The following is a 24,058-nucleotide window of genomic DNA, read 5'->3' on the forward strand; positions in this document are numbered from 1 at the left end:
ATGAAAAGTTAAAGACTAAAACGTCCCCGTATGCCTGTGAAAGAGGTACTGTCCCAAGCTGCTTAAAAAACAACACCAGTGGGTTTATTGTTTCTTTGGATTTGCTGGCAGGGAACTATTCACTTAAGCAACTTCCATCCCACATCAGCTGAAGCAAATTTTATTTGTCAAGACCTGCTGCTTAGGCTAAGCTGGTTTGCAGTGAACAAAGTGGATTAGACAATGCTTACATGAGCAGTGCCACCATCAGATTGGTATCTCCCACTGGCATCACTCTGCAGAATGATGTCTTTTAACACCCTAACTAGTAGTTGTTCACTTTTTACTAAAAGAAAGGAAAAAAAAATGGACAAGGGACAAGTACCTCTACCTGCCCAGCTGATGAGGCAACAATCATTATAATAGGTCAGAAGTATGTTGGAGTGATCTGGAATGCTACAGTCTCATCGGAACCAAAAGAGGATGTCCCATTATAGCTTCAAATCTTTGCATACTTATATATGGATCCATATTATCATAGAATCAGAATGGTTCTTCAGAAAATGGTTCTTCACAGAATCAGAATGGTAAAGATCACCCAGTTCCAAACCGCCTGCCATGGGCAGGGACACCTCCCACCAGACCAGGTTGCCCAAAGCCCCATCCAGCCTGGCCTTGAACACCTCCAGGGATGGGGCATCCACAGTTTCTTTGGGAAACCTGTTCTAGTGCCTCACCACCCTCTGAGTAAAGAGTTTCTTCTTAATACCTAATCTCAATCTCCTCTCTTTTCGTTTAAAACCATTACCCCTTGTCCTATTACTACACTCCTTGACAAAGAGTTCATCCCCAGCTTTCCTGTAGGCCCCCTTTAGGTTTTGGAAGGCTGCTGTAAGGTCTTCCCAGAGCCATCTCTTCTCCAGGCTGAACAACCCCAACTCCCTCAGTCTGTCTTCATAAGAGAAGTGCTCCAGCCCTCTGATCATCCTCACGGCCCTCCTCCTGACCCAGGTCCATGTCTTTCTTATGCTGTGGGTCCCAGAGCTGAACGCAGTACTCCAAGCAGGGTCTCAGAAGAGTGGAAGTATTTGGAAAAAAACAACAACATATAACTATGTATAGAAAACTATGTCAGAAAATTGACAGGTACCCCAAGTGAAAGAGTTGGTTTGTTTTTTTTTCAACAAATTCTCTTCTTTGCCTGCATAAGAAGTAAAGCTCAGAAACCAACCACATTGACATTGACTCAGAAATGCACTCAGCCACAAGAGAAACTTCCATGGGTTTATAGGCCCTCATTTTATAGCCCTCTGGGATGTAAAACGATAATAAGGACACAACAGCCAACATCAATGGGTATACATACTAGGAGTTGGATATTCATTAACACCAAAAATAGCCATCAGAAATGCAAAAATCCTCTCTGTTACTAGTTTGTGCAAAACCTGAAAAACTGGTCAAGAAGTCAGAAAGTCCTTACTTCCTTACTAGTTTTTATATTTGGTTATAAGTCTATGTGATGAAAGGAGGACTGAAGTGTGTCAGGACATCTGCAACACCAGAATGAATTCACTCATATCATTTGTTTGTGCTTGCTTCTACTGTCAGTATCTAATCCAGTTTTCCTCAGAGGAAAGATTGTAATATTTTCCAGGGAGAAAAAAAAAAAAAAAAAAAAAACACCTTCTTTTATCATGTTCCCTCTTATTCATCTCCTTTCTGATGTACACAGTCCAAAAGGATATGGGAGAATATTAGACTAAAGCTCTGTGATCTGCAAGTGATTCCAGTCAGCTTCTGGATGGAATCCAAGGTATTACTTCCAGCTTATAAAGACCAAAATGGTCTGGGACCTGCTAAGTGTGGGAGGTCACTTGTCTCCTTGGGTTGTGTCATCACAGTTGAAGATGTGGAGCTGCATCAAAATAAATAACACAAGATGTTCCCAGTTAAGAATCTTCTATTTTGGAAATAACTTTACTTCTTGTCTGATTATCTGGGCATGCTCTGAAGCCTATTTTACCCTCTCCTTGTTAAATCAGTTGAGTAGTGTGGATTGAGGTGTTCATATTCTTAGTCTATCCTTTATCCCTGCTGGTATTTTCAATTTATTAAATAAATTCCTAAGTATTGAACCAGTACCTGTAGAAACATTTAAATAAATAAATAAATAACTGATTTGGTAAAAATATGTTGAGTCCCTTCTCAATAGCTTTTCCAAACCTTTAATTATTCTTGAGCCCCTTTTTGAGCCTGTTTTAGTACCTTTCTGGTTGTTACACTGACCTATATATGTGTGTGTGTTCTTAACAATCTACATCCCATCCCATAAGCACTCTAGCAATTTCTCTCCCTCTTTTTTTTTTTTTTTTTTTTTTAATACAGCTGCAGTTTGTCAGATGTTTTCTTTATACCATCCACAGTGATGTCCTCATATCTTTCCTAAGCTGAGAGAGATAACTTCATACATGTAAACTATTTTGAAGTAGACTGCATATTTGCTCCTGAGTATATTACCATTGAACACCATTTGTCACCATTTTGCCCGTTAACCTAAGTTCCCTCTGAAATATCTTCATATTCCGCTTGGGTTTGTCCAACTTGAATAGCTTTCTCTCATTTGTATACTTTGCACTCAACTGCCCATTTGCTCCTCCAGGGCTGCATTAACTAATAGTGAAACCAGTATAGTCTTTCCAGGCATACTCTTCCTAAGAGTCGTAAATGTTCAGTTCAGTGAACCAAATAACACACATTCTGGTGCTTGCCCAGCCATAGGTAAAATTGTCCCAGGGAAGAGAGTATCAAATTCCATTTTACAGGATCTCTGAAGAACTACTGCATGGTGAAGCCCTCTAGTGATCTTCAGATGTGATGACTGCTCAGAAAAGCAAGCTCATGTACCCCCATAATGTCCTTTCTGATAACCAATTTACAGACTTCCATATTAAGGACAGTTTTATTGGAGAAACAGGGTATGGAAAGATGGAAGGAATCAAAACCCTCCTTCTTTGCCATAAGCATGCTGACATGCATTCTCACATCACTATGATGTGATGTGCACAATGCTATCACTGTATCCAATTTTCATTTTGAAGATATTCAGCCATAGATCCACAACTGGTCTACTCATAATTGTAGATCCAGTGCCTACATTAAAAATCTGAAGATCTCTCAGGATTAACTGGTGGTACTCACTAGATTAAAAAGGGGCAGTTCCTTCTCCTACTCATCATCTCCTTACTTCCATAACAGAGAGACTGCATGAAACTACCTCTACAATAACTTTGCCATGTACTTAGAGATGGATACAGTTTCCCTGGTTCTTCAGCCAGCAAGGCATTTCAGCAACTGGATTAAGAAGAAAATTTTTAGGGTTTAGATCACTTTTATCCTGAGGGATTTCTGGATTTTTTTTGAATGACCAGAAGTACATACAAAGAAATTTCCCCCCCCCCCCAAAAAAAAATCACCTGGAAATAAAGGATCACGAGAACTAGTTGCTTTTGCTTGAGGTTGTTTAAATATTACCTTTCATTAGGAGTAGCAATTTTCTGTCTTTTGCAAGCTGCATTTTATCACTAAAAATAAATGTGGACAATGTGTATCCTCAAATTTGTAAACTTCATTGAAAATCAATTGTATTTCTGCAATATTCATGACAGAAGAGTAAAAAAGCTGTGCTGGATTCACCCTGCTTCCTTCTCGTCCTTACTTCTTGTAACACTACTTATAATGTGAGAAAAATCTGAGCCTAGTGTTATGTGGAGTCCCCTGAGCTACCTCAAAAAATAGAGTTCAGCATGCCCAGTAACAGTATCAGCTCCCTAGTAAGCTTTCTTAACCCACTCCCTAGCACATTTGCATTATCATATCTACGTACACTACAAGTCAGACATATTTGAGGATGCCTATCATCTATTGAGACACACATAAATACCTGAGACAGATACTTGGTTTTCATGAGAAGCTCAGCAAATTGAGTCTGTACTGACAGAGTCAGTGGAAGCATTGATACTAACTCCAATAATGTGTCCACAGGCTGCAAGCTCCTTTGGGGCTTAGCACCCCACTATGAGCCAGGCAAAACAAATGGCAACAACTCAGTAGGAAAAAGGAATAAGAAATAATGAGAGAATGATACCTTTAGATATATGTCACAATGCTTGAATTGTGGCCAGTGTTTTTCAACAATCATCATAATCGAAGGGGAAAACTTGCTTGACTGCAGTCATTCTGTAGTGGGTTTATGTGGCAAGGTTTTGGTACCAGGGGGCTATAGGGGTGGCTTCTGTGAGAAGAATCTAGAAGCTGCCCCATATTAGGTAAGGGCCCCACTGCTGACCAGAGCCAAGCCAATAAGCGATATTGTTTTGCGCCTCTGTGAGAGCATATTTAAGACAGGGAAAAAAAACACTGCGCCATATAGGAGCTGGGAGAGTGACAGGAGTGAGGAACAACCTTGCAGGCACCAAGGTCAGTGAAGAAGGAGGGGGAGAGGTGCTCCAGTTGCCGGAGCAGAAGTCCTCTGCGGCCTGTGGTGAGGACCATGGTAAAGCAGGATGTGCCCCTGCAGTCCATGGAGTACCACAGTGGAGCAGGGTTCCACGCTGCAGCCCGTGGAAGAAACCACGGTGGAGCAGGTGGACCTGCACCGATGGAGGCTGCGGCCTGTGGAAGACCCCTGCTGGAGCAGATTCTGGGCTGGACCTGTAGCCCATGGAGAGGAGACCACTCAGGAGCAGGTGACCTGGCAGGAGCTGCTGCCCGTGGGGGACCCAGGTTGGAGCAGTTTACTCCTGAGAGATGGACCCCGTGGTATCCCATATCTGGAGCAGTTCTTGAAGAGCTGCTGCCTGTGGGAAGACCACACTGGATCAGATCAGCAAGGACTGCATCCCATGGGAGGGACCCCACAGCACAGGGGATGAGAGTGACCAAGAAGGAGCGGCAGAGAAGAAGTACTGCAGACTGACCATAACCCGCATTCCCCCATTCCCCTGCGCCACTTGGGGGGAGGAGGTAGAAGAGGGTGGATGGGGGGTGAGGTGCTTCTGGTTTCTTTCTTTTGTTTCTCGCTTCTTTGTTAATAACAGGCAATAAATCTTACTATCTCCCTATGCTGAGTCTGTTTTGCCTGTTGCAATAATTATTGGGCGATCTCTTCATCCTTATCTCAACCCTTGAGCCCTTTTCATCGTATTTTCTCCCCATTCCTTTTTGAGGAGTGGGAGTGAGAGAGCGGTCGTGGTGGAGCTCAGCCACCCACCCAAGTAAAACCACCACATATTCATACTTTTCTGGAAGGATTATGCTGTTGTTCTTACCCAGCGGAGCCATCAGCTAGCCATCCCGTGGTGCAGCCAGTGAAGGAACAGTCCACCACAGCTCTTTTCAGTTCTTCTGCAGTTGCTAAGTGAGCATTCAGGTCAACACAAGCTTTGTCAGCTTCAGCTAAATCCAGACCCTGAGAGCTGTTCTTCGACTCAAGTGCAAACACTTTCCCTGCAGCACCAAGAAAGGGTAAGTCACTCATCATGGTATTATATTTAAGACATATTCAATAAAAATATTGCAGCTTATCTGCAAATAAAGTCCTCATGTTTTCACGAAGTTCAAATCAATGAGCAACCTATTTATTGGAATTAATATTTTTATCAATTAATATTTTTATCATATTTTTATAATGTTATTTTTATTTTCAGTTCAGTTTATTTAACGCTGTGAAAGCTGTAAGGCTGAAAAGTTAGAGGCTTTGGCTTTGCTAACTGGGAACAGGGCCGTTGGGGTTTTGTCAATAAAGCTTGAGAAGTTACTGAGTTACAGAATAAACACATTAGCTCTATGTCTCCAAAAAAAAAGAAATTAACAATGAGATAGTTCACAGTGCTGCCGTTAAAACTGCTTTAAGTATGTTCTTTCTGAAGATAACATCCCTCAGAATGACTCCTAAATTTCAAAGGTACAGATTTAGGTTGTTTGAAGGCTCAGGAAAACAGCTTTTTAAGCACTGTTCATTCAATAAATGTCTGGAAACACTTTCCGCTTTTGGTGGGAATTCTAGACATGCCTAGTAAGAAGCCATCCTGAGATAGGCAGACTGCGATTTCAGTAAGCGTGACAAGCAGTGATGAGAGGGAACATGAATTCACAGTACCCAGAGTAACCACTAGACAAAATCGTCTCTTGCTTCTCAACTATAATCAATACCAAGAACTATAATTGGAATGGGGAATTTAACACACAGGAGTGAAAAAAAGCAAACCTCTTCAATCCTAAGTACCAAAACCTCAGGATTCTCTGCAAATGTCCCAAACAACATGCACAACCATAATGGAGGCTGTTGTTCCCAAAGGCATGAATAAGCCATAGTGAAGAATGCATGGGGTATGGAGACAGATAACATGAGCAGAATGACTTTAAACAATCTTTCATAAGTTGTGGAACAACTTTTATTCACAAAGGTATGGAGGGTTTAAGTATAATGCTTTATTTGGGCTTTGATCCAATTAAAAACTTGCCCACATTCAACATTTCATAATTTGGCTGTCAAGATCAATATGCATCATCAAAGGATACAGGATACAGGATAATTCTATGTATCATCTGACTTAACTCATAAATATTAGTGTGATATGGCAGTGAGCCCTGTTTTCCAGCAATTAGTATTTTAGTTAGAAGACTAAGCTAAAAAATAAAAACAAAAAATAATAATTAAGGATTGAGTTCCCTCAAGATATATGTAGAAAAAATAAAGTTCAGCACTTAGTCTTTTTACCCTAAGTGCCAATTACTTATTTACAGGTGTTTTGCTAACAAAGACCAAGGCTAAGACAATTTTCCCTAACTACAGTCATATTTTTGCTAGTACTTATGGTACTAGCAAAAAAAAACAGCAGCTGGGAGAGAGGAGTGAGAAGCAGCCCTGCAGCCCACAAGGTCAGTGCAGAAGGGCAGGAGGTGCTCCAGGCACTCAGCAGAAGTTCTCCTGTGGCTTGTGGAGAGGCCCCTGGTGGAGCAGGCTGTCCCCTTCCAGCCCATGGGTCCCATATGGAGCAGATCTCCATGCTGCAGCCCGTGGAGGAGCCCCATGTAGAGCAGGTGGATGTGGCCTGGAGGAGGCTGCAGCCCATGGAGAGCCCCCACAGGAGCAGGCCCCGGGCTGGAGCTGCAGCCTGTGGAAAAGAGCCCACACAGGAGCAGGGGGTCTGGGGGGAGCTGCCACCCGCCCATGGGTAACCCATGCTGGAGCAGTTTCCTCCTGATGGATGGACCCCGTGGTACGGAGCCATGTGGGAGCAGTTCTTGAAGAACTGCTGCCTGTGGGCAGCCCCCACTAACTCAGTTTGGGAAGGACAGCATCTCGTGGGAGGGACCCCACATGGATCAGGGGCAGAGAGTGACTGTGAAGGAACAGCAGACAAAGCATCACGGACTGACCACAGCCGCCATCCCCAATTCCCCTGCATTGCTTGGGGAGAGGAGGTGGAAGAGGGTAGGTGGGGGGAGGTGGTTTTGGTTTCTTTGCTTTGTTTCTCACTTCTCTAGCTTGTGATAGACAATAAATCTTACTATCTCCCTACTCTGAGTCTGTTCTGCCCATCACAATAATTGTTGAGTGTTCTCCCCAGCCTTATCTCAACCCGTGAGCCCTTTGCATCGTATTTTCTCCCTCTTTTCCTTTAAGGAGGGAGAGTGAGAGAGCGGTTGTGATGGATCTCAGCTGCCCACCTGAGTAAAACAAGGGAGGGGAGGGGAGGGGACGAGAGGGGACGGGAGAAAAGTTTGTCTCATATACTTGGTATCAGTCAGTTTTGGTAATGAGGCTGTAAAAAATTCAAATTGTTTTCAACTACTCTACAATATCATAATGTGTTAAAGAGGTGATACTCTGGAATGATATCAAGAGATGTACTGTCCTTCTGGTTTAAATATGCAGTTTGAAATATGAGACTGTGTTATATTGCCATAAGGCACAGCATTTAATGATCACATCTTTTTGTGCATTTGTTTGAAGAACACATTATGCCTTTGTAAAACAGCCACCATGTTTGATCTCCATCTCAGTGCTCTTCCTTTATTTCTGTCCTGTAGCATTTTTTCCCATAATGTGATGATAAGACAGGTAGTGTGACTTTTTTTCCCAAAACCCTGTATACATTTCTCATGCCTTTTCAACCAAAGCCAGTCTCTTCTGTTTTAAGATCAAGCTAGAAATCCATGGCAAGTGGCCTTTTTCAGACAACTTATTGCACATCTAGAGTTTTTCAGATTCAGAATGGCAAATGTCCTAGTTATAGTAAATTTCTTCAGGTTTCCCTTTGAAACAAGTGAAAAAGTTACTACTTCAGTGCTAAGCCATTAAAGAACATAATGGCAGCTTCAGTAAGCTAAGACATAATTATTCCTACTTTTTATTAACAGCTGAACTCAGAGTTCTTGAGAAAAAAAATCACTTTAAACCAGAGACAGTATTTCTCTAATAACTAGACTATATTACAGGGGTAGCCTCTACTGTCATCACTATCATTACAGAATTTGAATTCTATTTTGGTAAAGAGAGAAAATAATTACTTTTATTATTGATTGGCACTAAAATTTTGTCAACAAGTAATAGCTGAATATAGATCTTACTTAAGAGTACCTCGGTATAGTCTGGTGGAAAACATATCCATAGATCTCACAGCCTCTAAGATTCATTTTTATCACCTTGTTTGAATTCCTGCATAGCTGGACTGTAGATTTTCTCCAGCAGTTCCAACATCAAGTCCAAAAATTTGTGGTTGAACTAGAGCATGTCTTTTCAAAAGGCATCCAGTCATGATTCAGTGACTCCAAGTAATGGAGAATTTACAGCACACTTTATAGTAAACTGTTCCAATGGTTCATTACTCTCACTCCACCTTATTTCCAGTTTCAAATTTTGCTAAACTCAGCTTCTTACAACTGGACCTTATTATGCTTTCAAGACAGAAGAGCCATCTACAACCAGATACAAGAAAGCATAAAAAGGAACACTTCAAAAATAAGAAAAGTCCAAACCCTGTTCTTTCTTACTTTTAGGAATCCCAGCGGAATTAGCAAAATTCTCTTAGTTATGAAGAAGACAGTTGGCTAATTTATTCTAATACAGTAACAGATACAACAAGAAGTTCTTCTGAGTTATATAGGCACCACTCAAAGCCCACTGAAGTGATTTCATTATCTTCTATATTTTCCAGAGAACTTTCATCATGCTTGAAGAAGAATCATAAAATTGCATAGCCAAACATACCTTAAAATAAAAATGTATCTCACAAATAATATAAAATGAGGTACTTTAAAAGGCATGTTTATTGTGCTAATTATGATGCTGCGTTGCTAGCTCAAATGATAATCCCTCATCAGTTTCAACAAAATAAAGGTGGTGAAAGATGTGTATATTTGGAGTCTGGTTTATTTTTACTTAAATGTTAAAGTCTTCAAATTGAGGTAGAGAGTGGAGGAAGGGAAGGTCAACTCTGTGCTTCAAAAGCAATTTTATTTCCATTTCTATGGCTGCCTGTAACAATGGCCTTAATTGTAATAGTAAGGGTGGAGAATTCAGTAAAACTGCACAATTACAGAGATTCGGTAATTCCCAGCTCTTCTTAGGGTTTATGAATATAGAGTTTATTTCTGTGAGAAAGTAAAATTAACGATGTTTTATTTAATCCAATCTGCTTGAAATATTACATCTTCAGGAAATAGCAAAATTAGGAGGTCACCTTTGAGTTTCTCCTCACCTAAATTCAGTATGAACTTAAATTTTAGTAAAGCCCTTATGATCAAATATATGAAATTGTTTATGCATTTATTTTTGCAACATACAAATATATTCGTTGTTTTGCAAGTGGCATCCTGAAATGCTTACACACATTACTCAAATGCAACTGAAAATATAGCAGAAGAGAAAAAAAATATTTTTTTCTTTCCCTTTGATTTGCTTTACAACCTTTTTGTAAATAGTTTTTTTTTCCTCCATAAACTTTTCCAGTTGTTTTACTGCAGATCAAAACCAGCTGCTTATTACTGCTTTTCAGATAATTCTTTTTTTTTTTTTTACCAGGATGGGTACTTAATTAATTTCATTTTTTCTTACCTACCGAAATATACTTGATAGCTACTTTCACCCACTGACTGCTGCTTAACAAAAATCCCATACAGAAGAAGTCCTACATCTGGAGTATGGAATCTAGCTTGTATATGGCATGCATCATAAAGGCAGCTGTGTGAGCATTGAAGTGACACTTAGCTGCTCTAATGCATTGAGAAATATTAGCATATCAGTAAAATCCTATCTCTGGCATCAGACATGTCTGCTTCTAGGTCAGAAGAATGGTCAGATTCTCTAGTTTTCTGGGTTCATAATCCTTCACCTGCAACCTCTTCAGTCACTATGTGTGGTCACTAGCAAATAATCAGTTTGATCAGTAGGTCTTGCATGTGTGGGAATAGAAATGTTGTTTTTGCAGAGTTACATTGTTTAGAAGGAGGGAATGTGGTACTGAGATATGCTTACAGTGATAAGAAAGTTTAGCAGGCGACCTTGTAAAATGCAGACAATCAGACTCCTTAGGACAATTAGGTGAAAATCATGGTGTCAAGTCAAGTCAGATAAGTGAAGAAACATTACCACTTCAAGCAGTAAAAATGGCAAAAGAAATTTGAAATTTAACAGGCCGGCGACTGAAGGCCATGCATTGTTTGTGAAGCATCAGATAGATTGTGAATCTGGATTACCCACTCAGTGGGGAAACAGGGGAGGGTCCTGCCATCAAAAGGTATATAAACTGTGTTTTGGAACTAGTAGATGCGCTCTCTCCTGCTTGTGGGGCGCCTGCCATTGCAATCGCGAATAAATTACTACTTCACTGAGATCCTCGCCTGAGCCTAAGTTATTGGCTACGGAGTGTTTCTCACACATGTAACTCAAAATTTAGCCAACTGAACAGCACTGTGGAATAATTTGTAAAGTTTTGCAATTGGTACATTTTTTTCAAATGAGATGTGTATCTGTACTGCATTTGTATTTGTCTGCATTTGTATGGGTATAATTAAGAACAGTCACAACCACAAAAATCTAATTAAAACCTTTGTTTTCACAAAGGTGAAGTTTAAAGTTGACTCTGATTGACAGAAAATTACAAAGCAATTATACAGCTATTTGGTTGTATGATTCCCATTCACAAAAAATTCCCATTCTACCAGTGGCTGGTATGGCTGAAAAATTCCAGAATTTTGATCTGTCTTTAATGTCTCCCATCCATAACCTATTTTGTTATGCAGTAACTGCACTAGCAGCAGTGGCACTGTTGTTCTCCATATTTACAACAAAGTAAGTCAGAGCAGGAACAGGCCCTTGAACAGTCCCTTATCTGCCTGACCCTGACCTCCAGAGCTATTGTTATAAATGAAGTCTCAACTCAATCTTAATTTTGTAATATTTATAAAACAAATATTTCTAAAAGGTATAAAAGGCAAGTAAACAGCACGGGGTGTGTGGGGAGTCTACACTCCACCAACACGCACACATGAACATCAAACATTCTAAATATACAGAACATTGCTTTACATACTAAACTCGAGTACGCCTATACATATGTACAATCAGGAAAGGTAACAAACAATCCTCTAAGTTCCATAACTTAACAGTCTCCATTTTCCATTCCTTTTCTTGATTACTAACAAGTCTCCATTTTCCATTCCTTTTGAACAATATGTCTCGCTTTAAGTTGTCAAGCAACTCAGTCTTCAGGCCTTATGTATCCCGTTCTTCCCAGATCGAAGAAAAGCATATCCATCTCCTTTTCAAGGCCAATGAGGCCTGGGTCAAAAGGCATGTCCAGGTCAGCAAGGGGGCGTAACAGCAAAGACCTTCGATGGCTGTAGCAGCAGAGGGGTCCCTAGCATAGCAGTCGGATCAGTAAAGGAGCCCACAGCTCCCTCACTATCTGGCAAACCAGACATTTCTGACTGTGGTCCCACATGGCTCTTTAAGGCCTCAGAGATTGCTCGCCAGATGCTGAGCAATCCTGCCGCAACCTTGTCGTTTCTAGTTGCAGAGTCCCACACCTCGACCTCAGTTTGGTCCCGTATTTCAGGATCATAAACTGTCTGATTGTTAATAAGAAGAATAAGCTGTAAGGTTACCAGGACAGTCTTTGTTCCTAAGGGCGTATGATTCCCCATAATGCGCAACTGCTTACCAGCGAGAGGCAGTTGTGTGCACAGGTCCACTTCTCTCAGCTTGAGCTTCTCTCCAGCTCCGGTGCGCCCATTTCCGGTGACTTTCCGTACGAGCTGCTCTGAGCAGTTTGCTGAGTCTGGCCGAACCTATCTTCATGAGGCAATCAAAGTGCCTGTTCCCGTCCTGGTCTCTGTTCTGCCAGCCTGTTGCTTTTCATTCCTTCTTTCTGCTTATTGATGACATAACTTCATCACATCGCGTTGCCTTTTTTTTTTTTTTTTTTTTTTTTTAATCTTGAGGGCAGGCTCCCCTCTTATACCCTTCTCTCCACAGCAGTTCTTTTCAAAACAACTTTTCATTGGTCAAACAACTTTGAATATAACAACAACAGCAAACACACAGAAACTTCGATGCCTTAACAGCAGGAGAACAAGAGACCCGAGACTGCATGGAGTCTCCTGAATCACCCTTCTTTGTTCCCTCTAAACTCTTTTATATTCCTGATGGCCTCATCGTTAAGAGTCTAATGTTATCTCAACCACGGGGCTTTCCAACCCCCATGGCCACACTCTCAAATCTCCCCCTTCTTTATTAATATCAACCATTTTCTCGACACGAATTACCACTCCATATATAACACTATGAACAAGCACATTTCCATTGTAAGAAAAAAAAACAAAACCCTTCAAGTCGAAAGAAAGCTGTCTTTTAGTTTGGCATTTACGCTTGTCTTTCTGGAATCTATCAGCTCTATAACAATATGCATTGTGGTAAGTATTAGTCAAAAGAGATCAATAAAGTTTCAAGGCTTTATACCTTCACTGGAGCCCTATGGTTTCCAGTTTTGTTACCTACTCTTTGACATTATTTGTGTGTAAGATAACAAAGTGAAGGTCTTCCTTTGGGAAATATATTCCAACCGGTTTCAGGGAATTGTCTGTAATAGGGGACAGTCTGGGTTTCACAGGATTTTTACAAGGTGAAGTCAAAATCTCTCCTGTGCTTTGCAAAAACATTAAATTATTTTTTGTTAAAAGTAGCAAACACATATACGTGTCACCCAGAACCATCCTTTGTCACTTAAGCCATGTTTACATATATTAGAGTAGCACAATTATACTTTCACCTAAAACTTTCAAAACTGAGAAGGTGGTTTCCTGTTTGGATCAGGCAAGAATCTGTTATAAAGGGAAGTATTAGTCCTGTTTTGTACTCTCAGATCTTAATTAAATATGTAAGTCTATGTGTAGTGGTAAATTCTAAAGTTCAAATAAAGTGTTTTCTTCTGCATATTAAGCCAGGTGGCTTATAGGATAGTGTTATAATTGATAGATTGAATATTAATATTAGTAGAAGACACTGGCAAGCATGCTAATAGAGGACAAACATTTTCAGCAAAGATTCTTAAATAAAAACAGAAACAACAATGTTGTAGTAATGCTCTACAATTGCAATGTACTTCATATATTCTACTCTTTAATTCTTACAATTGCTTTACCACTTGTAAAGTAAATTTGAAAAAATGTTGAATGACAAAATCTGTCATGAACTCTGCCTTGACATGATCTCCAAATTTTTTTCCCATTCTTTTTGAGATGGTTTCTGTCTAGGAAGCAAGAAGATGCTATCAATGCAACAAAATTTTGGAGGTGTTCTTGAAAAGAAAAGGGAAGACTTCCCAGAAAGCATTCTTAGCAAAAGCAAATTAATTATTCCTCTCTTGTCACCTTTTTTAAGTTATGTGTAGAACCCTCATTCATGGGGATGCATTTTTTTCCTCATTTCAGAGGGATTTTGCTAGGCAATGAGAATTTCCTAAACTTAGAATTGCAGTTTTACCTAGTGCAACACAATGGAGTTGTCTGACACAGTTCTTTTGCTTTATTCTTAAATAAAAGTAATTTTCTTCAACATTAGAAGACAAGGTTCTGCTATATAAATGACATTTTACACAAAATGGTAGCCATGCGCAGACAGGATTAACTTGACCCCTTTCTTTTCCCCTATATTTTGATCAGCAGAAATAAATTTAGGCTAAGGAGGAAAAATACTCTGAGAACAAAAAGAAGAGTTTTTATTGCTCTATAATGTTGAAGGACTGTTTTCTGGAATAATGCAGCAAACATTGATGGTAAAGGATTAGCGTACAGAAAAAAAATAAACCCTGGGATCAGGCATAAATCTATTGCAGCTGTGAAAGTGAAAAAATATGGCCATTCAGCGTTGCTCTCCCAGGAAAAGACACAATTGTTTTAAACATAAATTGTATTTCTGCTAAGGCAAGTTAGTCATCAGTAGGGTGGCTCAATTATTAAAAGGGTGATAGGCTGCAGGAAAACTGCAAAGGATGCAGCCATTCAGGATTATCATCAGCGGGTAAAAAAAGTCACATTTCAGAGTAAGCAGTAGATGGTGATTCAACCCAGTTCGTGTTCTGATCAAACCCCTCAGCAGTGAAGAACAGGTGAAGCTCACATGCAGAAGGGCGAACAGTTATCTTGAGTGTGTTTTGTACCAAATAGAAAATGCTGTAAGTGTAAGCCCTCAACTTCTTGCCTTCCCTTCTTCAAATACCTTCCCATATAAATCGATGTTTGGTGGCATCTGAGGCAGGCAGATGTGGAAGTCATTTGGAGAAATTATATTTTTAATTATAAGCGAAGCTCTCCTAAAATATAGCTGATTGTTCTTAATTCGTGTCCTGGCTTTATTATTCTTATTTCCTCTGGAAAAGTTCACTATCCTCTTATTTTGTTGTAATAAAATAATCTTAGCCTTCTGGGATCTTATTTCCTTTCTCTGCTTAACCAACCCCAGGATATTTGTAGAGTCTCAAAAAACTCTGAATCAGACATTCCCTAACCCAAAGTGGGGCGTGTATTTAAGTTTCTTATTAAAAAAGAAAGGTGGTGTTTTATGTTGGTGATGGTTGTTTTTTTTTTTCTCAATAACATAGTTCAACATACAGTTCTCCTTCCAGACACAGCAACCCAGCCCGAACTGAGTGGAGACTCACCATCAGCCCGTACAGAGATGATCTGAAGGATGAAGAAGACAGATCCCACGCCCCGGACGAAGGTGAGAGATAATCTCCGAGAGCCCGAAGCCATCACCCCGCTGCGAAGCCCCCAGCTGCAGGAGAGTGGCTGTAGAGTCTTTTTCTCCCTCCTCCTCTGCATGTTAGCAGCAGGGGCAGCAGTGATGATTTCAAGGAGCTGCTTTCCTTCGGCGGGATCCTGCGTCTTGGGTTTGCACTGAAGGTAGGAGGGGTGGAAAAAGAAAGGGAAAGGGAGGGAGAGAGGAATCCTTTGCTTGGCTGGTGAGAAGGGGAGGGGAAGGTGGGGGGAGATATCTGGTCAGCTGGGGCTGGGGAGAGGCTTTGCCCAGCCCAGTCGGCAGGGCAGCGAGCACTGAGAAAAGTCAGCGAGAGAAGTGTGAAAAGTCACATTGCTCTGTTGGTAAACGCAGCGCGAGAAATGTAAAAGCTGGGAGGGAGAGAAAAGGGGGACAGGACAAGCCACAACCAGGAGAAATCCTTGGCTGGGAGGAGAAGGGCAGCTAGATAGCTGGCGCTGGTAAGCAGGGAGTTTGTGGATATAGCTGTACATGGAGGGATAGGTTTGTGAGTGGGGGAGTGTTTTCTCTCTGCACTGTGAAACCAGACAGCAGCATATTGCTTAGGGTCGCAGGTCAGGGTCTGCCACGGCAAGAGTGATGGTCTTCAGGTGAGGGGTAAGGTAAGGTGGCAAACGGCACCGATGGCACTGGACCATAACAGCAGAGCTTCACTGGAGATGGGAATTGTTCATCCTGCTACTTCACATCCCAGGTTTGGAAAGGGTACAAGGAACCAAAGGTCAGAACAGGAGTCTTCAAAGTGCTGGTCTTCATTAGTGCTCCTGATCCAGAAGAATGGGTTGGTGCTCCTCATGACACTCTGAAAGCAGTTAACGAGAGGAGTTTGCAGCTCCCATTAGCATTTCCAGCAATGACATCTGTCCGTTATTCCCATTTGTCCTAATTTGGTCCAAAGAAAACTCAAAAGAAACCCCCACAATAAGAGCAATTATACCAGTGGTGATGCCAGGATTTATTTCACTAAATACGTAAACAGAATAGTTTTGTGTTGCTGTTGGAACTCAGCAGAGCTCAGAAATGTTGTTTTCATATTCCCATTCTATTTTGCTTTTATTTCAGCTTCTTAAAATTTTTTCCCTTAGAAATTCAAAGCTGGGCAAAAATGCTCACTCTGTTAGTAAGTCTGAGCCACCAAGACCAGGAGAAAGAAGCTGAGCCTCCCCACCACAATAGCCCCAGTGCTGTAAAGGACAAGGTGCTTATAGACAACTGCATATGTATTCTCATAATGATGGACCTGCCAAATGTTACTTTCAGTCTGAGTGGAATGACTCAATCTCAGGAACCTCCCTATATGTTATTCAAGCAAGCAAGTAACACCATGGCACTGGAAGCTTTAAAAATAACGTTTGATGAATTTGGGTAGTTAACGCTCTGATCCAGCTGACTTTTAAAGAATCTTAGCTTCTTCCACTCCTTTATACCCATGCATGATGTGAATATACACACTGAAAGCTTTCAGACAGGTAGCTTTGAATTTTCTGTTTATTCAAAAAATAAAGATAGCAGCAGGTTCCTCTACATTGCCTTGCTAACTGAACTTGTAAGGAACACCTCTGGAATTAGAAGGAAGGGCAGCTTCTTGCTCACTGTATCCTTAACAGGGGACTTTGTTGTATTGTAACTACATAACTGCATTTTGTTTCAAGGGAAATTGTATACGCTGTACAGCAAAAAATAATATACAACGTGACAGAAAAGGAAATAGAAAATTGTAGCATTCTTTAATTTATTTATTTTTTTTTTCCTGGTGACTTATCTGATGGCATAAAATATGTTTTTAACCTTCTGGTACACCAATACTTTTTATACCTGTTTTAAAAATCAGTGGGCACAAAGAGAAGAGAAGATGTTGAATCTACATACTTTAAGTAAGATAGCAAAGAAATTCCAAGAAACTGAGTAAGTAGTTACAGCAAAACACAGACATTAGTAGTGACTTCACTTGACCACAGCAGTAGTTCCATTTTTCCTTGATACTTGTCATAGGGCTGATGACTTTGTTGGCTCATTGCTGTCCCCATGAGTTTGGCCAAAGCAGTTGTGGGAAAGGACAACATCCTCTGGGTTTCCATCTAAAATTCCAAAGGTCTGCTTGATTTATTTTGCTATAATTGGATCATTTTCTTGTGTTGATATATGTAAAGGCATGTTGCCACTCTGGCTCTTGTCTTGGAAAATCTCAGCTTGTATTCTTGAGCAGAACATCTTACTGATTTTAAAGGACTACAACAGATCATGTGATATGTTCCTTTCCGAAGGCATGACCAGTTGGTAGAGTGAACTGGCTTCCTTTCATCCCATCCCAGCCATAAATAAAGTCTATAAGCTTGGTAAGGTAAGGACCCATAACTCCTGGAAGTACATACATCAGTACCAACCAGTTGCCGTTCAAATCTAGTATTTCTGTAGGCAAAAATCCCTGTTCCCAGTGTCTTTTGGAAGATTTTTATTAATCTGTGCAGATTAGGTTTTGTACTGAAATTATGTTAATTTTTAATCCATTACGAGGATTTGGGTACTTCAGCTTACTAAGATGCCAGTATGGAAGTTACACAACCTCTTCAGACCCTCTCTCTTTGCATATACATGAATATAATCAACTTTACACACCATTCTGATACACTCTTAGTAAACCAACACAAGCTCCTTTATAGAAAACTTTGTAGGATCATGTCATTATCATGGGGGGTGTCTGCTTTCCAAAGTCTATGACTTCAGCTGCTGCTAGAATCAGGACATAAAGAATAGTGGCTCCGCTTGCCAAACAGCATGTGAAGGGATCTGAAATGCCTTAGAGACAACACTGCATTTATATACAAGTATTGCAATGACTGACATGTCCTAAAGAACATGAAATCTGTGTGACTGAAAGGCAGGCAGAAAACATTGGTAGTACTGTACACCTCTTGTATTCATTGATAGTACACCTACTGTATATGGGGATCCAAACTTGTTCTGCAGCTGTATCCAAGCTTCTAGCCCCCAAACGCTGACTGGAAAAGGGAAAGAAAAAAAGGGAGAGAAAGATTTCTTTGTTTATAAAATGTGAATTATTAAGCAACAGTAATGGAGACAAACATTTTTCAGTGTCTGGCAGTCTGCAATAGTCTACTCGCTGCAGGGAACTTTTTATTTTATTTATACAGAGTGTTTGCACCTAATTAAATGAAAAAGTAGAAACGTGCAGAACTACCTGAAAGTAATTCAGGGAGCTGACAAAAAAAAAAAAAAAAGGAAAAAAGCATATGTCCCACTTTGTGGGTGGTGTGTTGAACACTAGGACCTGTGTCATGGTTCTGCTGACCCTGAGAAAGAGTGTGATTCTTATACTTACATCATATTATGAGGGGTCAGGCATTGTCATGTGACAGGCCATGACACTCATATAAATCACGGCCATGTAAACTGTAAAAATCACACTTCATTTCTTGAAGACTGAGCAGTCTCAAGAAAAGAACAAAGATACCTGGCCATAAAGTAGCAGCTGTATTAATGATACACAAAATGACCTCATTTTTTTTTCCTGACAAACAGAGGTAAAGTGAATGTCTGGGTGGTTTTGGTTGGCATTATTTGGCTGGGGGCAGGAGGAGAGGTCATAATTTTTACTTTCTTCTCTCCATTTATACTAAAACCTTGCAGCAGTTTAACAGGTAAAAGTTATGTAATACTGTAAAAGGTACTGAAGTTTAGCCAAATAGTTTCTCTTGGGTCTCTCTGGGCATAAACAGAATCTTATATTTTGCCTGGATTTCCCTTGTCCATTTTTAGGTGAACCACTCCCATTTCATAGTTTCACCTTCCTTTTCCTACACCCTCTAACTTTCAGGCCAGCAAAGGGGCCAGCAAGAGGGGTCTCTTCTGAAGCATGGTGCCCACACCTGCCATCAGCAGAGCACCACATAGCTGGCATTGCTCTGAGATATATTTCACATGGACACACAGGGGCAAAGCGAAGTTCACAGAACTGCAGCATGGCTGAGGTTTGAAGGGACCTCTGGAGGCCATCTGGTCCAACCCCCCTGCTCAAGCACGGCCACCTACAGCTGGTGGTGTAGGACCATGTCCAGACTTTTAATACCTTCAAGGAGGAAGACTCCACAACCTCTCTGGGCAACCTGTGCCAGTGCTTGGCTAAGTTACTTCAGTAATCCTCTGCAGGTGCTCAGACATCTTCCTGTTTCTTCAGAGCTCACTTGCAAGCCTGCTGACAGGCCCTGTGACTAACCCAACACTGTTCATACATACACTCTTCCTCCACTAGTTCAATTGGGAGAAATCTCTTCAAGGCCCTCTCAAAGCACACCCTGTAATTTAGCTAGGCCCTTAATCAGACTTCCCTTTCACTGGACATGATATGGCCCAGGCCGCAAACTGCAAAGCAGCATTTTGTGTGGTTGTAAAATGGAACTGGGAGACTCCAAGCTTGTATTCCCATCTCAGTCAACAACATCCTGCCTGACTCTGTGTGAAATTGTTTAACTTCACCAGATCTTACCTCAGAGAAACTCACCTTAGAATTAAGTCCTCTTGACCACGCAAGCTGTGCTTAGTCTCTGTGGTGCAGGTGTGAAGGATTGCATGGCTCTCTGCATTCTTGGGCTGACAAAAAACAGTGTAACTCCAGCATTCATCAAAGATCCCCACATACCTCTATCCACTCCCACCTTCAGTACTTTACAGTCATTTGCGAGACCCATGGCATCAAGCCCATGGAAAATGGCAGGCAGGAAGAGTCTGATCCTGACAAATTTGCAGGATGCTTCCTCTCAGGTCACTTTCCCCAGCATGTGGCACATTCCAGGGCATTCTCTTCCTGCAGCAGAGCTGCGCTCCAGCACCTCAGCTTTATTTCACAGAGTGACATGTTTAGTCCTTCCGTTTGCAAACAGAAGCTAGTAAATACACAAGAAGTGAGTGTGCAGAAAGCTGGAAAGTGTCTCTCAGAGCTGCAAATGCTCTCAACCAGGGTCTGACGGGATATGCAAGGCCATGGTTGTAGTATTTGTCATGCTTCCAGCACTACAATTAATTTGCCATTTATTTTACCAGTCACCTCATATTTTGGCTTTTGTGTCTCAGCCTGGTTCACCAGCTATTTCCTATAATTTAATTTAACTGCTTTATAACATATGTTCCCTCGACCTTAAGGCATCCTTAATTTCTCATTAGCTGTTAGCTCTGCCCTCTAGTGCTGCATGTGACACAGGAACTGGATGTTGTATCAGTGGCTTTGCCATAAAGCCAAGCCGGCATTTAAAAGTCAACTACATTGAATGGTAAAAAAAAAAAAAAAAAAAAAAAAAAACCACATTGACTAAACTGACTTGATATTTTTGTGCCTCCCAGGGGCAGTTACAAGTCCATTTGTAGTCATTTAAAGAGCAGACCTCTGAAATTTAGCCTACCTAAAACCCAGTGCTTTAGAATATTGACTGGTTCAACTAAAGTTTAGTTACTGCATGCTTATGCAGCTCAACCTGTGGCTTTGATCCTCTTCACAGGTTCCCAGCTGCTGCGGATTTGACCAAGTGCCCCTTTGAGTGAAGTGCAGCTGAGAAAGTTATCCACCTCAGTGCCTGGAATTTGAAGTTAAGCTGGGATGAACAGCAGAGCCAACAAGAGTACAGGGACCTCCAGCATTTTGAATACTGCAGAGCACATGCAAGAACTAATGCTACTGCTTTGCACTTAAGCAGTAATATTTTTAAGTAGAGTTTTATGCAAACTCTAAAGTTTTGTTTTCCTAATTCTACTTGAGGAAAATGGCATTAGTCAAACATGTGAAAGCACTTAAAGTAATGTAGTCATGTTCCTAAAGAGTGGATGAAGTGAGATGAAGACGTGGTTGTTGACATGACATCTTTGAAATGCTTTCCCTCCTTGCACAAACTCCTCATGCTATTATTAAGGTCAGTATAACTGTTTGGTTAGGCATTAGAAATATCATAAAGGCAAATGCTGAAGAGACTTTGAGTCTTTCTTCTTATAAACACTTGTTCATACTTGGGAAAGAAACACCCTTCCATACTCCTGGCCTTCCCTTCCTTTCCTTCCCTCCAGCTAGCACACAGATCTTTCAGTCTGAACTCTTTCACACACTTTTGTGATCTCTCCAAGTTCTGCAGGTACTTGGGGAGTGTGGAAATGAGCATTTGGGAGTGCAAAGCTGTTGAGCTCTATGTGGGAACTATTATTTAAAGATTGCTGGAGAAATAAGCATGATAGAGAGTAGACTGGAAAAGCTAATGCAGATATGGTTGGTACCAAGCTACTGAGGAAGTTTGGGACACTGAAGCACAGAGAGAAGGAGGTTAGAAAGAAAAAGGTCATGCTATTTGGCTCTGGGTGAAGATAGGGAAGCCTAATTTTTGTTTTCTCAATCTGCCACCTATATCCCTGCCCACAGAGTGGCTTTCCATCTTTTCAGAAAATGTTAATCAGGTTCTTCTTAGTCTCTTCTGCATCTTTTCTCTAACTCTTCTGCTCCTGAGTCTCATGCTGACACTTAGCTTTTCCATAGGGGAAAGCTGATGGAGCAAAGCCAAGTTTCCTGGAGAGACACAGGGCCAAGAAAAGTGCAGTTGATTCAGAACCAATGTTAAGGTCCCGTGCAAGATGATGGCTGTCAGGGATTTGGCAGTTTTAGGAGAGTGCAGTTGGGTTGGGCTGTATGATGGCATTAAGAATGTTGTTTTAAAGAAAATTGAATACCTAAGCAACTTAAAACAGCAGACCTACCTGCTATAATTTTTGCAAGGGCTTCATTGGCTACACTTTGGGAACAACATCTTGCATTTGCTCTTTTTCAACACAACACTTCAGTTTAAAGTGTCAGGAATACGTAGGTACACAATATTCAAACCATCTTCACAATACCTGCCAAATACTATCTACAATGTCCAAAGTCCACTTCTATTCCTGAGGTTCAGTCTAGTCCTCAGAAGCTGACTAACACTTAAACAGCTGCTAAAATACTCTCCACAAGACACAATGACAGCCGGGGTGGAGAAACAACATAATCTGTGCCAAAATCATGAACCACTATTAAAAGTCTATGAGCTAATGCCAGCCCTTTGAACTGGTACACTCTTGCAAATGTGTTTGAGTTTAATAAAGTAAGAAATTGTAATTGATGCATTCACTGTTGCAAGGCCACTAACACTGCAACCAACATTTTTATTACCTGGCCACACACATAGTAGAAGATTATTATTAGATTAAAAATACTGGAAATATACTTTAAGCTTAAAATGACATAAATACATACACCTTTAGCAGTGGAAGTAGGCACCATACTTTTGATACTAAAACATTTATTTAAAAAAAAAGAAAAGAAGTATACCCTCTTGGTAAAAGAAAAATCATCTGTGGATCCTCAAAGAATTGATAATTTTAGCTCTATAAGTATGAAGGAAATTTGTAATAAATCTGGACTCCAGGGCCACTTCAGGGATAAAATACTGTTACTGTGAAGATGGCTTTTAATCTTTTAAATGAACATCTTTTTAATATATAAAATCTTTTTAATATTCATCATATATTTCATTTTCAAATGAAATTGGACACCACCCTGCAGTCCAGAACATCTGCACTTTCTAATTGTACACAGAAGCTGAGCAAACTCAATCAAGACAGAAGCTTTTTGTGTGTACGTGTATGTGTGCATGCACATGCACATGCGTGGGTGGATATATGTACTTCTGTGGTAGTATGAGAAAGAGGGAGGCAGAGAAAAAATGAGATATTTTTCCCTTCCTACTTTATTTTTGCAACTCTGGACCTGGCAATAGGTGATTACCAGACACTGATCAAATGTTGCAGACCTCATCATATGCTGTTACCTCCAAAATTAGGTTTGTGGCCAAGGCTTCCCACTTGAAGAACTTTGATATTTTTGATGTGTACCTCATACACACTTGATATATTTCATTAAATGTACAAAAAAAAAATAGTATGAAATGAAGTAACTTTTAAAGCTCAATATTTGCCAACAAAGGGGTTATAAAATAGGAAGCTTATTTAATAAGCTATCTGGCAAAATATTTGAATAAAAAAAACAACATTTAATTATACAATAAATATTACCTAATTTCAGTAACAGAGAAACCACTGACCAAGTCACTTTACCAAAAGCAAATTTTAACGATGAAATATCGACCAATGGATAGTGCCCCAAATAAGACCTGCTTATTCTGCTTTATTCTGAGGCCATAGCATACTTTATCAATCTACCTTTTCTTCATCTGACTATTTTTTTAAAGTCTTTTTCAAAGTCCATACATTTCCCATGGTATTTTTTCTGGCCCAGGTGGTGAGCCAATATTTGGAGCACAACCAGTATTTACTACTAAGACAAGCAGTCTTAGGGGAAGAGAGATGACTAAAAGAGAGTTTTGCACATGAATGCACGTGCAAATGTTCCGAGCCTCTGAATGCAAGACAAGATTATTTTTTCAGTATTTTAGCCTTCTTTCATCAGTCAGAGTGGTACTGCAAGAGCAATCTGAGCTTCGCATCCAACTCACAGTATCAGTGCTCCTATGGTTATCTTTGGACTTCACTGTCTTTGTATTCAGCCCTCAGTGAAAACACTTCTATACAAGTAAATTGTACAAGGAGCCTTCTTTAAATTTGGGCTTTGCATTTGAAATCTGGAAAAAAAAAATCCTGATACTTACCCTAGATTATATATGGCTCACCAATTTCAGCCAAGGCAAATCCAGCCTC

General features: G+C 40.5%; 1 protein-coding gene across 1 annotated transcript in view; it reads right to left on the bottom strand.

Annotated features, from left to right (window-relative positions):
- The window catches only part of SUSD5 (sushi domain containing 5), a gene marked incomplete at its 5' end in the record, with an annotated part of 42,011 nt that extends 26,714 nt beyond the window's left edge, over positions 1-15,297 (bottom strand). Inside the window, 2 exons of the mRNA XM_082754958.1 lie at positions 5,307-5,484; positions 15,204-15,297. Of these exons, the coding sequence (XP_082611084.1) occupies positions 5,307-5,484; positions 15,204-15,297 (272 nt within the window). The remainder of the gene's footprint in view (positions 1-5,306; positions 5,485-15,203) is intronic.
- Between the last annotated feature and the right edge of the window lie 8,761 nt (positions 15,298-24,058).

Source organism: Aythya marila, assembly GCF_965140915.1.
Source record: "Aythya marila genome assembly, chromosome: 2".
NCBI classification, from domain to species: Eukaryota; Metazoa; Chordata; class Aves; order Anseriformes; family Anatidae; genus Aythya; species Aythya marila.